Below are 15155 nucleotides of genomic sequence, written 5' to 3'. Positions count from 1 at the left end.
GCAACATAAAATGCTTGTATGATGTGAAGGTCAGGGACATATAGCAATTAACAAAGGAAATATTATTTGATCCAAGGCAATCATTTGGGAGGCACAACGTCTTTGACATGAGCCAAAGTTTGAGTTGGGCAACCATGCTTTCACATGCAGCTAGTTCCTTTTTACTGCATGAAAATCATTACAGTATTCAGATGGTGGTTTGAAGTTGCTAAGGAGAGGCCAATCATGATGCTCAATTATTCTGAATGAGATTAGGGGTATACTGAAAGACAATGAGGAAATCACAGTAGGACTCAATTTGAGTCTCTACACTGGAGATACAAATGGAGATTCCAAAGTATTATTGACCCTTAACAAAGACAGAAAGAAGCAAGTCAAGAGAAACCAGAAGGTGAGATGATAATGCTGGAGAAAAGTAAGTAAGCTATCTTATGAATCAGTGGAGTAATTAAGAAAAAGTATAAAATCTATGATAAATAATGACAGTTTACTTTATGGTATTGGATGGCTTGCCTAGCATAATATGCCAGCCTCCCCAGCCAAACCTGCAGTAAATTTTACTTAGATACTTCCATGGTTAATACAGTAAAAGAAAAAGGGTTACAAAGATTTATAAATCCTACGAAGGGTTGCGCAAAGTTTCGGTTTGTGATTGTGATGGTCACTTTCTATGTCACTCTTTCTATATCTTATTTAGTGATATGAATATGTATTCTGTAGTGGACGAGCCTGGTGTGAGAAATTTGCATTTGTCCAAGTTGATGGAAAACAACGAAAGCAGATCTATAGGAACAATGTTTGGAGTTGACTGAGCAATTGAAGAAAGAAAAGGTATACAATGGAAAGAAGCTAGGTAGAGTTAAAGTTTGTTTATTTACTTTTAGTAATGTGTGATATCACACTCTTCTTGTGCTCCAAATAAGCACAACGCAATTGATGACAACTATAACAGTCACTGGGTATTACACCAAGGAGGATGGAGTTGAAAAAAGGGCATTATCTTAACACCCTTCTGTTTCATTCAGTCATATTCAGTAATAGCAGATTTTCTTTGTGAAAAATACCAAAACAAAAACCCTTGTTAGTGTAATCCAAATTGACACACGTCCAAAAAATGATATTCAGAAAGGAATTCTTGAAAGCTAGTTCTATTTGAGAAATGGCCTGATTTTCTTAAGCAGGATTGCCAGAATATTAATAGCATGTATAAAACAACATGAACACTTAAGTGGAAATTTCATATAAGTGTGAAAAAGAAATGCTTAAGCCCTTCCATTACCTCAGTACTGTAGTCTTCTAAACATTGTTGAGGAGGATAGAAAGGTATCTACAAAAACGAAGCAAACAACATGATGTAACTAAGAAGGAAATCGCAAGAACATAAAACTATCCAAGCTCATACATAAATTATGCAACAAAGAAATTAAAATAATTCAGTTTTAAATAAAATGTTTTCTGGATTTGATTGTGTTTTTTTTTACCATCAACGTTTCGGATCATACTACATGATCCATCCTCAAGATGAGAAAGTGCAGGATAGTAGAGATATGCAGACTGAGCCTTTCTCAAGAGATATAAGAAGAGAAGGGGAGAGCACACAAATTCGTGCAAAGAACAAACAAAAAGTGAGAAGTGCACCACCTAATGAAATAAATGAGACATGAAAGATAAAGGGCACAAAATAATTTAAAAATATAAAAATAAAAATAAAGGGTGATGAAAATAAGAAATTAGAATGAAAAAAAATACAAACCTAAGAGAACCATAAAACACATACACTAAGAGAAAAAGAAACAAATATACATGCATAAGCGAAAGCATATATATATATATATATATATATGTGTGTGTGTGTGTGTGTGTGTGTAGATATAGATACATATATAAAACCATAAAACACATACACTAGAGAAAAAGAAACAAATATACATGCGTAAGCGAAAGCATATATATATGTATGTATGTATGTATGTATCTGTAACTATAGATACAGATACATACATACATACATACATACATACATATATACATATATATATATATATATATATATATATATATATATATATATATATATATATATACTTATATATATATATTATAAGTATATACTATTATATACTATTATGTACTATTACATCCTATTATATACGATAAAACACATACACTAAGAGAGAAAGAAACAAATATACATGCGCAAACGAAAGCATGTATATATATACAAATATATATGTGTATATATATATACACAGACATATATATGTGTGTGTGTGTATATAAATATTGTATAATATATATATATATATATATTGTAAGTATATACAATTATATACTATTATTTACTATTACATTCTATTATATACTATTATATATATAAGTATATACTATTATATAGTGTATATATATATAAATGTGTATATCTGCATGTGTCCATACATCTATATACGCATACATATCCATATATATGTTTAAACATATATGTGTATACATATGCCTATATATGCACACACCCACACACACACACACACACACACACACACACATATATATATGTATTTATATATATATATACATATATATATGTGTGTGTGTGTGTGTATATATATATATGTATAGTATATATATATACTATACATATGTATATACCCACATATATATAATGAATATATACATATTTATATATATAAATACATATATATAACAAATACATATGTACATGAATATATACGTAAATATATATATATATATATATAAATGCATATGTATGTATATATATGAATACGTATATGTATATATATATATATATATATATATATATATATATATATACATACATACATACATACATACATACATATAGATATATATGTATATGGTAACTAAATACATAAGGAATCATCAACAAGAAGAAAATACTTAGACAAAAGAGTAAAGATAGATAAGGAACTAAGAAGACAATCCTAATAAAAACCAAACAACCTAAACTCAAGCACCAAAGTAGTGTAAATAAACAAGAACCCGATTAGACATACATGCACGACCATGATGCATGGTTTGTGTGTGCTTATGTGCGAGAGAGAGAGAGATCAACACAAACCAAGGAGGGAGGTAGACAAGAGCAACCATACTGATCAAACGACAAATAAAAAGAGATGGAAAAAGGGAGGGTAAGAGTGAGAGAGAGAGGTGGAGGGAAAATGGGGGAACACCACTACACAAAAAACTAAAAGAAAGCACACAAAGCAGAACCGCGAGAGCATCAAGGATGGTGGGGTGTGTCAAGCATGCTAGAATGGAGCACCATGTATTGTTGATGGACCACCCATCATCATGGTTAAGGTTAATGGGATGGTAGGTAATGGCAATGGCCTCTTTCAACTTCCTCTTGAAATAATTGTCCTCCTTGGACACAATTTTTGGTATTCTCTAGACAAATATGATGTTTGGTAGAATATGTGTTCTGCAAGAGCAAATTTTTGCACCCTCTCATGCTTGATGTTGGCACTGTGCTCCCGGATCCTAGTGATAATAGAGCGACTGGTTTCCCCAATATAGGGCATGCGGCATGAGCACTCGATCTTGTAGACTCCAAAGTCTAGAAGAGAGTATAATTTCTTAATTTTGTGCCCTTTATATATAATAGCATAAATTAGTATATAATAGTATATACTATATAATAGTATATACTTATAATATATAATTTATATAATATAATATATATATATATCAAGGTTGCATGGGTACGTGGGTACGGGAACGGGAACGGGTACGGGAGCGGGTACGGGTACGCATATTTTTCAAAATAGGGGACGGGGGTACGTGTGTATGCCTGATTTTTTTTTTATAATTAATATTTTATAGAAAATATAAAAATCAAAATATCTGTCATGAGTCATGACATTGAGCATTCAAAACAAAAAATTTGAAAATATAAGCCATAAGTCAAATATATGTATATATATATATATGCTATTGCTGAATGTTTAAAGTATTTTTCATAATAGGGGACAAAGGTACTTGGATATGTCAAACTTATTTAAAAATTACACTTTTATATTTATAAAAAATCTGATTTTATGAGTCATGACAATGGTTTTTCAAAACAAGAACAGTGATAAAGTTTGCAAATGTAATGTACTGTTTTCAGTTTCAGATTTGCTATATGTTTGAAATAATAATACATGATAAATGCTTAGATGCATAACAAAGAAGGCAGACTTTAAACATGAACAAGAAGATCCTAAACCATATGACAATGACATATTGCAAATGATAAACTTTTGACTTGAACAGTGATAGAGTTTATTGTTAATGAGTATCAAAGTTTCAAACTGATTTGGTATTGAATTAAGTTTGATAAACAACAAGCTAATACAAAAACAAAAAACCAAAAAAAAAATCAGAATCTTAATCAAGGTCCTTAGCTATGATGCTCTCCACCGAGTACCCGGTACGTGGGATACGTGTACCCGGTACTTGGGTACGTGGGTACGAGTACCAGGGGTGTGGGTACGAGTACCCATGCAACCTTGATATATATATATATATATATATATTATATAATATATACATATATATATATATATGTATATATATACATGCTTTCACTTACACATGTATATTTGTTTCTTTTTCTCTTAGTGTATGTGCTTTACGGTTTTCTTAGGTTTGTATTTTCTTTCATTCTAATTTCTTCTTTTCATCACCTTTTATTTTTATTTTTATATTTTTAAATTATTTTGTGCCCTTTATCTTTCATGTCTTGTTTATTTCATTAGGTGGTGCACTTCTCAATTTTTGTTCTTTGCACGAATTTTCATGCTCTCCCCTTCTCTTCTTATATCTCTTGAGAAAGGCTCAGTCTACATATCTCTACTATCCTGCACTTTCTCATCTTGATGATGGATCATGTAGTATGATTTGAAACATTGATGGTAAAAAGACACACACAATCAAATTCAAAAACCATTTTATTTACAAAAGGATTGTGGAAATCTGATAATGTTAATTGATACCCTTCATGGGAGAGAGCTATACCACAAATCTAGATAGCTGGAAGTGTTGAGGATCAACCTTAAGAAAAAAATTGCAAACTTAGCCTTTCTCAAACGTTGCAAGGACACTAATCTAATTCCAGGTTTTATTAGTATCCACCACCATCTATTGAGCGTGCACACTCAGCATATTTTCTTCCGAGCAGGTCTCTCCCTTCTCAAATCTGTCATACACTCTACACGGAGGTTGATCAACCATATCAATGCCAGACTTATGCCTCTTCACCTGGAGCTTGTTGCTTCCCTTCATCCAAACCTGTGGATACATCTGGACACTTCTTCATTTTCCAAAGCTTTAGGACACCAAGCGGAGAGCATCAAAAGACAAAAGAAGAAGTTTTTTGCTTTGTTACATAGATCTCATAGTTGGCATCATTCTTCTGGTAGCATCCCTCATTCTATGTGCCCTCTCCCTTTGGGCATTCCTAGGGGTTTGAATCACAACCCCTCTTTGTCTGCAGACTTGTCTCTCCTTGAGACATCTAACTCCAATGGGGCAGCAACTCACTGTAGTCGATTCAACAACAACTACTCCTCTCCCAAACGTCCTCTTCCTTCGATGTCTTCTATAGTAGAGGATACGTGTGAAAGTAGCTGGTTCAAGTCTCCTCACACAAGCGTGGTGTTCATTAAAATGGACTCTCATTCTCTCCCGAAGGCTCACGCACGACTGTGTCCTCCCAACTGCATGGGTGTCAATGACAAACTGGCATAGAGATGGCTCTGCTTCTCTCATCTGTTAGGCAAGAGGTTCGAGCTCGATCTGAAGCAAAAAGCATTGATCTTCAATGTTCACCTACTCGCAACAGCTCCTTACCAGTTCACGTAGGTACATATATCTATCCCTCTTCTTCTCTTTGCGTGTATGATGATTTTGTCATTAATTGCTTGGATTTTGAATCCTAGTCTTGCCTCTCATCAAACCCCCCGCTTGATTGATTCGGGTCATGTCACCAGCTGTAGCATTGAGGAACATCTGCAGTGGTCTCATAAGGTGACTATAGTCAACCTGTCTGACCCTTCCATATCTCCATTGTATCCTCCTCGAATCTGATGCCATATCCCTCTTCTCTGAATTATGGACCTCAAACTTTGTATAGCCACCACGTTGGTTCGTCAACCCCTTTTTCAAATTGACCCTCCCACCACCCAACCTCGAAACTTGGAGTTTGAGCCCTTGGTTCACTCGAAGGCCTCCTCTTTGCACTCGGTGTTTGATTGGGAAAATAAGTTGGTAATTAACCTATCCAGTACCACCATAGACCCCATCTCTTTCAACTTGTTGAAGTGAGGCCTCAACTTTTCCCGTTCCCCTCGCTCCATCCCTCACGTTCATTTTCTTCTTGAGATTGAGAATGCTATCCAATTCCTCCCGTCTGGTGTTGCTGGAGAAGTTAGGCAAGATTGTGTCGTAGCTCTGCGACATGCCAAACCACCTAGATACAACATCTCTAGGGCAAAGTCGCAGGCTTTCCATGATTTTGTCAATAACAATGATATTGTTATTACTAAGGCGGACAAGGGTAATGCCACAATCATCCTGAATAAGCAAGACTATATCTCTAAGATGCTTGACTTACTCTCAAATACTAGTAGCTACAAGATCCTCTCTCACAATCCATGCTCTAGGATCTTAAATAAAGTCAAAGCCTTAGTGTCCAACTCCTCCTTTAAGGATGTGATCAAGAGAAAATTAGTCCCCTCTAAGGAAGTGACCCCCTACATATATGGGGTTCCGAAAATTCACAAGGAGGACATCCCCTTGCATCTTATTGTTGATACCATTGGATCCCCAACGTACTCTTTAGCGTCTCATCTTGCCAAGATTATCTCTCCTTTACTGGGGCATTCCGACTCTTTTGTCAAAGATTCTTGTCATTTTGTCCAATTTATTAAGGACGCAAAGTGGGAACAAGGTGATATCTTCATTAGCTTTGATGTGGTTTCTCTCTTTAGCAAGGTTCCTATTCTTGACTCTGTTCAAATTGTGAGGCGCAAGGTTGGAGATGAGATCGCTAGGTTGGTTGACTTTTGCTTGAGATCCACTTTCCTCTCTTTCCAAAATGTCATCTATGAACAAGTGGAGGGGGTGGCAATGGGTTCTCCCCTTTCACCCATCATAGCAAACCTCTATATGGAGTATTTTGAAGAGATGGCTCTCCATTCCTTCCCTCTGAAACCCAAATGGTGGAAGCGTTATGTTGATGACACCAATGTTTGTTGGCCACATGGCTTGGAAAAACTTGAGGAATTTCACGAGCACATCAACAATTTAGTCCCCATCATCTCCTTCACCAAGGAACTTGAATCAAACAACCAGTTGTCATTCCTTGATGTTCTTATCATGAAGAAGTCGGATGGTACCTTTGGTCGTCGGGTGTTTCGTAAAGCCACCCACACCGATTTGTACCTCCACTCTTCTTCTCACCACCACCCTTCCCAAAAAGTTGGTATCCTCAAGACTCTTTCCCTCCAAGCCTATAGAATTTGCAATGTAGAAAACTTACCCCAAGAGCTTGACCATCTGCGTCAAGTCTTCAAGTTCAACAGGTACTCTCATAAGCAAATCTCTAAAGCTCTTACCCAAGCCAAGTCCTCTTATCTCTCTTGCAGTAGTCATCAAACCCCCTTAAAACCTCCTCCTCGTAATGTCTCTCTTCCTTTTGTGGAAGGCATTTCCAAAAAAATTGGCAAAATCTTAACCAAAAAGGGCCTTCGGGTTGCCTTCAAACCCCTCTCAAAATTAAGAAATTATATCCCCCTGCTCAAGGACTCGCATAACTCTCTTCTAGACTCTAGAGTCTACAAGATTGAGTGCTCATGTTGCATGCCCTATATTGGAGAAACAAGACACTCTGTTATCACTAGGATCCAGGAGCACAGTGCCAACATCAAGCATGAGAGGGTGCAAAAATCTGCTCCAGCAGAACACTCATATTCTACCAAACATCATTTTTATCTAGAGAATACCAAAAATTGTGTCCAAGGAGGACAATTATTTCAAGAGTAAGTCGAAAGAGGCCATTGCCATTACCTACCATCCCATTAACCTTAACCATGATGATGGGTGGTCCATCAACCATATGTGGCGCCCCCTGCTCGATTCTCTTGACAGCCCCCATTCTGGCATGTTTGACAAACCCCACCATCCTTGATGCTCTCGTGGTTCTCCTTCGTGCTCTTTCTTTTATTTTTTTGTGTAGTGGTGTTCCCCACTTTTCCCTCCCCCTCTCTCTCTCGCTCTTACCCTCCCTTTCTCCATCTCTTTTTATTTGTCATTTGATTGGTATGGTTGCTCTTATCTACCTCCCTCCTTGGTTTGTGTTGATCTCTCTCTCTCTCTCTCTCGCACACAAGCACACACAAACCATGCATCATGGTCGTGCATGTATGTCCAATCGAATTTTTGTTTATTTACACTACTTTAATGCTTGAGTTTAGGTTGTTTGGTTTTTATTAGGATTGTCTTCTTAGTTCCTTATCTATCTTTACTCTTTTGTACAGTTTCTTGCTGTTGAAGATTCCTTTGTATTTAGTTACCATATGTGTGTGTGTGTGTGTGTACATAAATATTTGTTATATATATGTATTTATATATATAAATATGTATATATTCATTATATATATATATATATATATATATATATATATATATATATATATATATATATATATATATATATATATATATATATATCTATGTTTGGGTGTGTGCATATATAGGCATATGTATACACATATATGTTTAAACATATATATGGATATGTACGCGTATATAGATGTATAGACGCATGCAGATATACACATTTATATATATACATAGATATATATATTTATATATATATAAGTATATATATATATACATACATATATATATATAAGTTGGTAATATATATATACTATATAATAGTATATACTTATATATATAATAGTATATAATAGTATATAATAGGATGTAATAGTACATAATAGTATATAATTGTATATACTTATAATATATAATATATATAATATATATATATATATATATATGTATATACAGATATACATATATATCTGTATATATATATACACATATATATCTATATATATATAGATATATATATATATATACATGCTTTTGTTTGTGCATGTATATTTGTTTCTTTTTCTCTTAGTGTATGTGTTTTATGGTATATAATGGGATGTAACAGTACATAATAGTATATACTTATAATATATTATATATATATATATGCTTTCGCTTACGCATGTGTGTGTATATATATATATATATATATACATGCTTTCGCTTACGCATGTATATTTGTTTCTTTTTTTCTCTTAGTGTATGTGTTTTATGGTTTTCTTAGGTTCGTAATTTCTTTCATTCTAATTTCTTATTTTCATCACCTTTTATTTTTATTTTTATATTTTTAAATTATTTTGTGCCCTTTATCTTTCATGTCTCATTTATTTCATTAGGTGGTGCACTTCTCACTTTTTGTTCTTTGCACGAATTTGCGTGCTCTCCCCTTCTCTTCTTATATCTCTTGAGAAAGGCTCAGTATGCATATTTCTACTATCCTGCACTTTCTCATCTTGATGATGGATCATGTAGTATGATCCAAAACGTTGATGGTAAAAAAACACACAATCAAATCCAGAAAACATTTTATTTACAAATGGATTGTGGAAATCTGATAGTGTTAATTAATTCAGTTTTGCCATACTCAAATTTTCTAGGCATTATATAAATTTAGAACAGAACAAAGTAGTGAGAGAAACGTGCTGTTACTCTCGGGTATATCTTGTCTATCTGTACATTACCTGAGCCACAAATTCTCCTTCATTTAGGTCATGAGCAACAACCACACCAATTATTTTGGGATTAAAAACAAAATATAGCATTCCAGGCCTGTTTTTTGAGAGAATACATCCAAGCTCCTTACTCATGAAATGTACGCTTATCAATTTCTGCATGTCCTCTTCACCTTTCAAATTTATTCCCATCAATTTTCTCACAGTACTTCCTGCTCCATCTGCTCCAATTAAAAAACTGCAGTGAAATTTTTTCAGAACCTTTGATCCGTTATTGACACAATAAATTGCAGCCTCAATCCCATCAGATGTAGGATTTATGGAGACACATTCATGACCAAAATTAACTTTCCCAATCGGCAATCCAAAATTTCTATATCCTTCATTTAATTGATTGTCCCCAGAGCAAATGCTAAAACCAAGCTTTTTCAATCTTTTAAATAGCAGAGGAACAAGTCGATGCTGTGAAAAATGTGCAACAGATGTTGGGCTCCTTGTTTGTCCTAAGTCTGGATGACTCAATCAACCATAAGTCCACCAGTTAGAAGGCAAATTTATATTTATGCGACTATTCATCTCCAGAGATTTAACTTGAGTCTTGCAACTCCAAACAGCCCAAATTACAGATAACAATTATTTTGACACCCATAAAACATTTAATTAACTAGCAAATCCAAGCCACCCAAAGCATACATTACAAAGGGTTGCGAGAACATCAAGAAAGCAAAAATGAAGCATACCATTGGGTTGCATGTGATCAACTGCACCCAACACAGTACCAGATAGAGAAGTACAATATATGAATCTTCTCCACTGCTCCACTGAGGGTTGTAGTTCTTCTATCTCCTTAGACAAACCATCCAGTTTACGAAAAATCTGTACCAAATAAATCAAATGTTTATGTCATAAACGAAGTTCCAGAAGAACAATAGAACAAATAGACACGTGATTCTAAACATTTGTACAATTTTGAGAATATGAAAACAGTTTTCCTACCACAGAAAGTATATCATCAATATTGACCCTATTCTCTTGATCACCACAAACTGAATGGATAGGACTATCAATACGCATAACGTCCTACTTAAAATGAATTGACATTTGATAAAGAATGAGAACAAGCTGGATTGCTTTTAAAAGCTGAAAAATCTTCACAGCAAGATGTCCTCGAGACTATTTGTTAGAAGTTCTCTATCAGTGTTTCCATGAGAATGATTTGTCCCATAGAATTCAGTAGTGCATACGTTATACACCAGATTGAAAATGGTGACTAGGAAACTAATTACCACATTCTTCAGTCGGATGGCCATGTCTACAGAGAAAGTAGTCATAGATCTTAATAATTCACAATTGCATCTTCAGAGCACTATAATAAAATCAAAGAAATTGCACTGTACCCTCCACTTGTCATGATTTTTTTGTTTTTTGTTTTTGCTTGTCATGATTTGATATCATAATTTGTCAAATCGATGTATGCAGCATGTAAGGAGATCGTGAAAATTGAGAACGTGACTAACTAATCAACCTAACCTGTCATGGGATAGCCATTTCTCTAGGAAAAAGAAAAAAATAGACCTTAAAAATGTCAACAATGTGATACATTTGTTGTGCAAGAATGCAATTATAACAGCACTACCATGCTCTCTGCTTGCTGGATTTAAAATCATATATCTTAGCTCATTTTAATACAACAGGTATATGATTTCATTTGTTTGAAATCTACACTAATGTGTCACCTCAGCATATTTGAAATTCATCCATATTGATGCAGCAATAAATATATGGCCCAGCGGTTCAACTAGTCTAACAGAATAGTTCATGAGTTCATACCCAATGTAGATGGCAGTGTTGCCATAGTTGCCAATAAACATAGTAGTTAGAAAATAACCAGTTCTCAATGTAATGGTAATTACTTCCAAGTGGTTGTGGGAGGTTGCTGATAATTGGTAATGATCTAATAGAAAAGCAAAAACGTAAAGCTGTCAAGGTGGCAAGTAAAATTCGTGAAGAATTTAAAAACATGAAAGTGAAACATTATTTTGCAAGGGTAGCAGTTAAAGAATTAGATACAGAGAGAATAAAGAGAAGGTGGCACTTAAGCAAAATATTGCAATAACAAAATACTATTAAAAGGACAAAGGAAATATTTATGCCAAAATAAAAAAATAATCCCCTCTTGCAAATATAATAAAGTTGAAAAAAAAAAACTCCATCTAAAACACGTGAGCATGCTATAAAGGGGAAATAACATCCGTCAGTAAGGATTATAGGCAGGAACAAGGTTGGAGATCTGGAAGGAACTTGACATCAAGCTAGAAGGACAGAGCATACTCAGAGACTTGGGAAGCAATTGGCATCTACCTTACAGGTGAATGAAGGCATTGTTGAACACACACTACTATACAGGTTTCCTTAGAAGACTGCCATCATAGAGAAATGTGTGGCAAGGAGGACTTTAGGCATACTGTTCAACATTGTACAGAAATTCAATGCACTGAGGGCTTTTAGCATACAACATGGAAGGCAAGAAACCATAACAACACGGAGAATTTCATGTGTGTACAGAAAATACAAAGGCTATTCAAAATTGGTCCACAGAACTGGATTGTGCAGAAGCTTTTTGATGTAAAGTGTTTTGAATCCATTAGTGTCATACGGAGTTGATCCATACGAAGTTGTGTTGTATAGAGATCCAATGTGGGTTGTAAAAGGAATTTTATCGTAGTCGTATGAGGCCTACACCTCACTGTGACCATATGAATTCTCACTGTTGTCACTGTATGGGAAATTGTCTTGGTCCTCTATATTTTCGTAGGAACCTATTCTTGCCATTGGAATTCTATTGTATGGTTCAACTTCATACCAAGACATCCTCTTGTCCTATGAGTTTCCCTTGCCACTTGTTTGGAGCTATCAAAGAAAAGTAGAGATAATTAGTATGCAAGCTGAATCAATTACAAAAAGCACGTAAGTTTGGGTTATTGACAATTAAATAGCAGGTGGTGGGAGTAAATGTTGTTAAGTTGGGACAACCAAGACATTATAATAACCACCAAGAAAAATATAAGGCTCAAAATCTTCATTCTCCAACTTTAAGAATGGTGATTGGTAGCAATACAAAAACAAAGGCATGGTCTCGAGTGCAGCATCGTGAAAAGTATAGCAGACACTCTCACTTGGGACAGTTTGACTGACATTGATTGTTGCATATGGTGGCAAGAGTGAGACAACGACCATGAAATGAAGAAGGTTTTGAAGCATGCAAAGCTTTATAAGGCAATACAAATGCCCATCTTTAATGTGAGAGAATTTAAACTAATGGTCAAACCGATGGTATGTGCGGCAATAGACATTTGCATAAGACTACAATGCTCTACTGCAGCCATCACAACATTAACATATCATTCTAGTCAACTGAGTTTACACGAGTATTTGGAATACCTTCAAAAGTAGTTAAGGTGGCAAAGCATCAAGAATGATGTTGGTAAGGCACAAAAAGGCCCTCTTGATGATGGTATCATGATGATGTAACACCCAACAAGTGGGAAAATATTTTGAATAATAGCAGTAGGGGTGTGAAGAAAACTTTACTAGCGACACCAGTGTGGAATTGTATCATGGATGACATCAAGAGTTGACTCATGCAAGCCAATCATGCCTAGCTGTATGGATGATATATCTCATGGTAATAATAAGCATTAGAAGGGTGTATGACTGGGCATCACCACTTTCCAAATGAATGCAAGAGTTACTTACTCTACAACACAAGTGTTTCTATATGGCACAAAATGGCATCAACTTGTTCGTTAATGTTGTTTGGATTCTCATTCCACCAAACAAGTGTGTTAATTATCAAGCACTCAGTTGTGTGGAGCCATCTATGCTAGCTAATTCTACAAGACACACTTGAAAACTCTATTGGAGGTGACCAATTGACTAATAAGATGCAATGGTAGCAGCTATAGCATGATCAAAGGTCCAACAATTCAATTATTGTAAAGGAGGAAGGCACCATTGAGGTGTCTTTTGTCTATGAGATTGTCATGGATATAACTTTGGAAGCCATGGGAAGGTACAAGGAGAAATCGCTACAGCTATTCTACTAGCCACATCGAAAGTAGCTTTTGAGTTGTCAACAATACAAATATAGTTACTACCAATGCCATCATCACCACCTAACATGACACCATAAGGGGAAGCTGCACCTTCAACCGTACAGACAATAGAATTGGAATTGTCACTAGAAACAACATTGGAAGGAAGGTGCCATTGTCACTGAAAGTACTATCACCACCAAGACCTATGTGTCTAATACAAGAGCATCCTGGGTGTAAGACCAATCTTGCATCACCCAAAAAATAATTTCCTTTCTATTTCTTGAATAAGGGTTGTCTCAGTGCAGATTTTCTGTCTGTTAAGGCTTTCTACTTAGTAAGTCGGTCATACGAGCTCAAAATGTCCTAATTCCATGGGTGGGTGTTCATCTTAGATATAACAGCCTACCAGTTGAGGCTCAGTGCCATATCATGAGTATTCGTGGAGTTATTGTGAATTTTTTATGTGCAATTTTGGTATAAAAACTTCAGGCTCAATGTTGAAGGCCTTAGAGGCCTCAGATGGGCTTCAAAATAGGGTCGAATGGAGCTTGCGCGAGTAAGGTCATTTAAATCAGAAGCTGAGGATTCTATAAAGGGGATATAATAGCTAATCAAAGGAACGGTTCAAAAGTTATGGTCTTCCGAAGTTGGGCCGACCAAAATTTCCAAAATAAGTGTCAAAGGTGTATCGGGCCGACTCCATATGTAATTTTAGGGTTAGTCAGTCTCAAGGGTTTAGGTTTGATGTCTAGAAACTTCTCGGGCGGTGTAAAATGCCTATTAAGGAATGCCCATATATTGTCTAGGATAGCTCTAGGTGATAGTTCGCAACTCTGTGTTGCAAATTATTGTAAGGAAGGCGCCCATAGGGGTTAGCATATTGTATTTCAAAATTATGTAATTATGTATTGCAGCAATAATAAGAAGCCCATATTTTGTTCTCGCACATTGCTGCTATTTTTTTGTTTCTGTTATGTGCTTGTGGTATTAAGGGGAGCACCGATCATCAATGTCATCCATGACAGCTCCAAAACTACCACTGGCATCACCAATAGAATAGCTGTAATGATATTCTCCTCCACGTCATCCTCATCATACCTTCCTATGGCCACCAAAGTTTCATACACAACACTCTCAGTAGCAGAAGACACCTCAACGGTGCCTTCCTATTCTACACTACTTCCGTTGTCAAACTCTTGTTATA

General features: G+C 35.3%; 1 protein-coding gene across 2 annotated transcripts in view; it reads right to left on the bottom strand.

Moving 5' to 3' along the window:
• EMB2421 (FAD/NAD(P)-binding oxidoreductase family protein) overlaps window positions 1-15155 on the bottom strand; it is a 222303-nt gene that overhangs the window by 91763 nt on the left and 115385 nt on the right. For both annotated transcript variants that reach the window (XM_089797482.1, XM_089797483.1), the window contains 3 exons: window positions 10595-10730; window positions 9864-10363; window positions 1280-1327 (listed from right to left, as the gene is read on the bottom strand). In XM_089797482.1, the coding sequence (XP_089653608.1) occupies window positions 1280-1327; window positions 9864-10363; window positions 10595-10730 (684 nt within the window). The remainder of the gene's footprint in view (window positions 1-1279; window positions 1328-9863; window positions 10364-10594; window positions 10731-15155) is intronic.

This window comes from Cupressus sempervirens, chromosome 8 (genome assembly GCF_028749045.1).
Source record: "Cupressus sempervirens isolate cs-2001-9-10 chromosome 8, ASM2874904v1, whole genome shotgun sequence".
In the NCBI taxonomy this organism is placed as follows: domain Eukaryota; kingdom Viridiplantae; phylum Streptophyta; class Pinopsida; order Cupressales; family Cupressaceae; genus Cupressus; species Cupressus sempervirens.
Note: the sequence above shows the minus strand (reverse complement) of the source record. Positions and strands in the feature narration are given on the sequence as shown.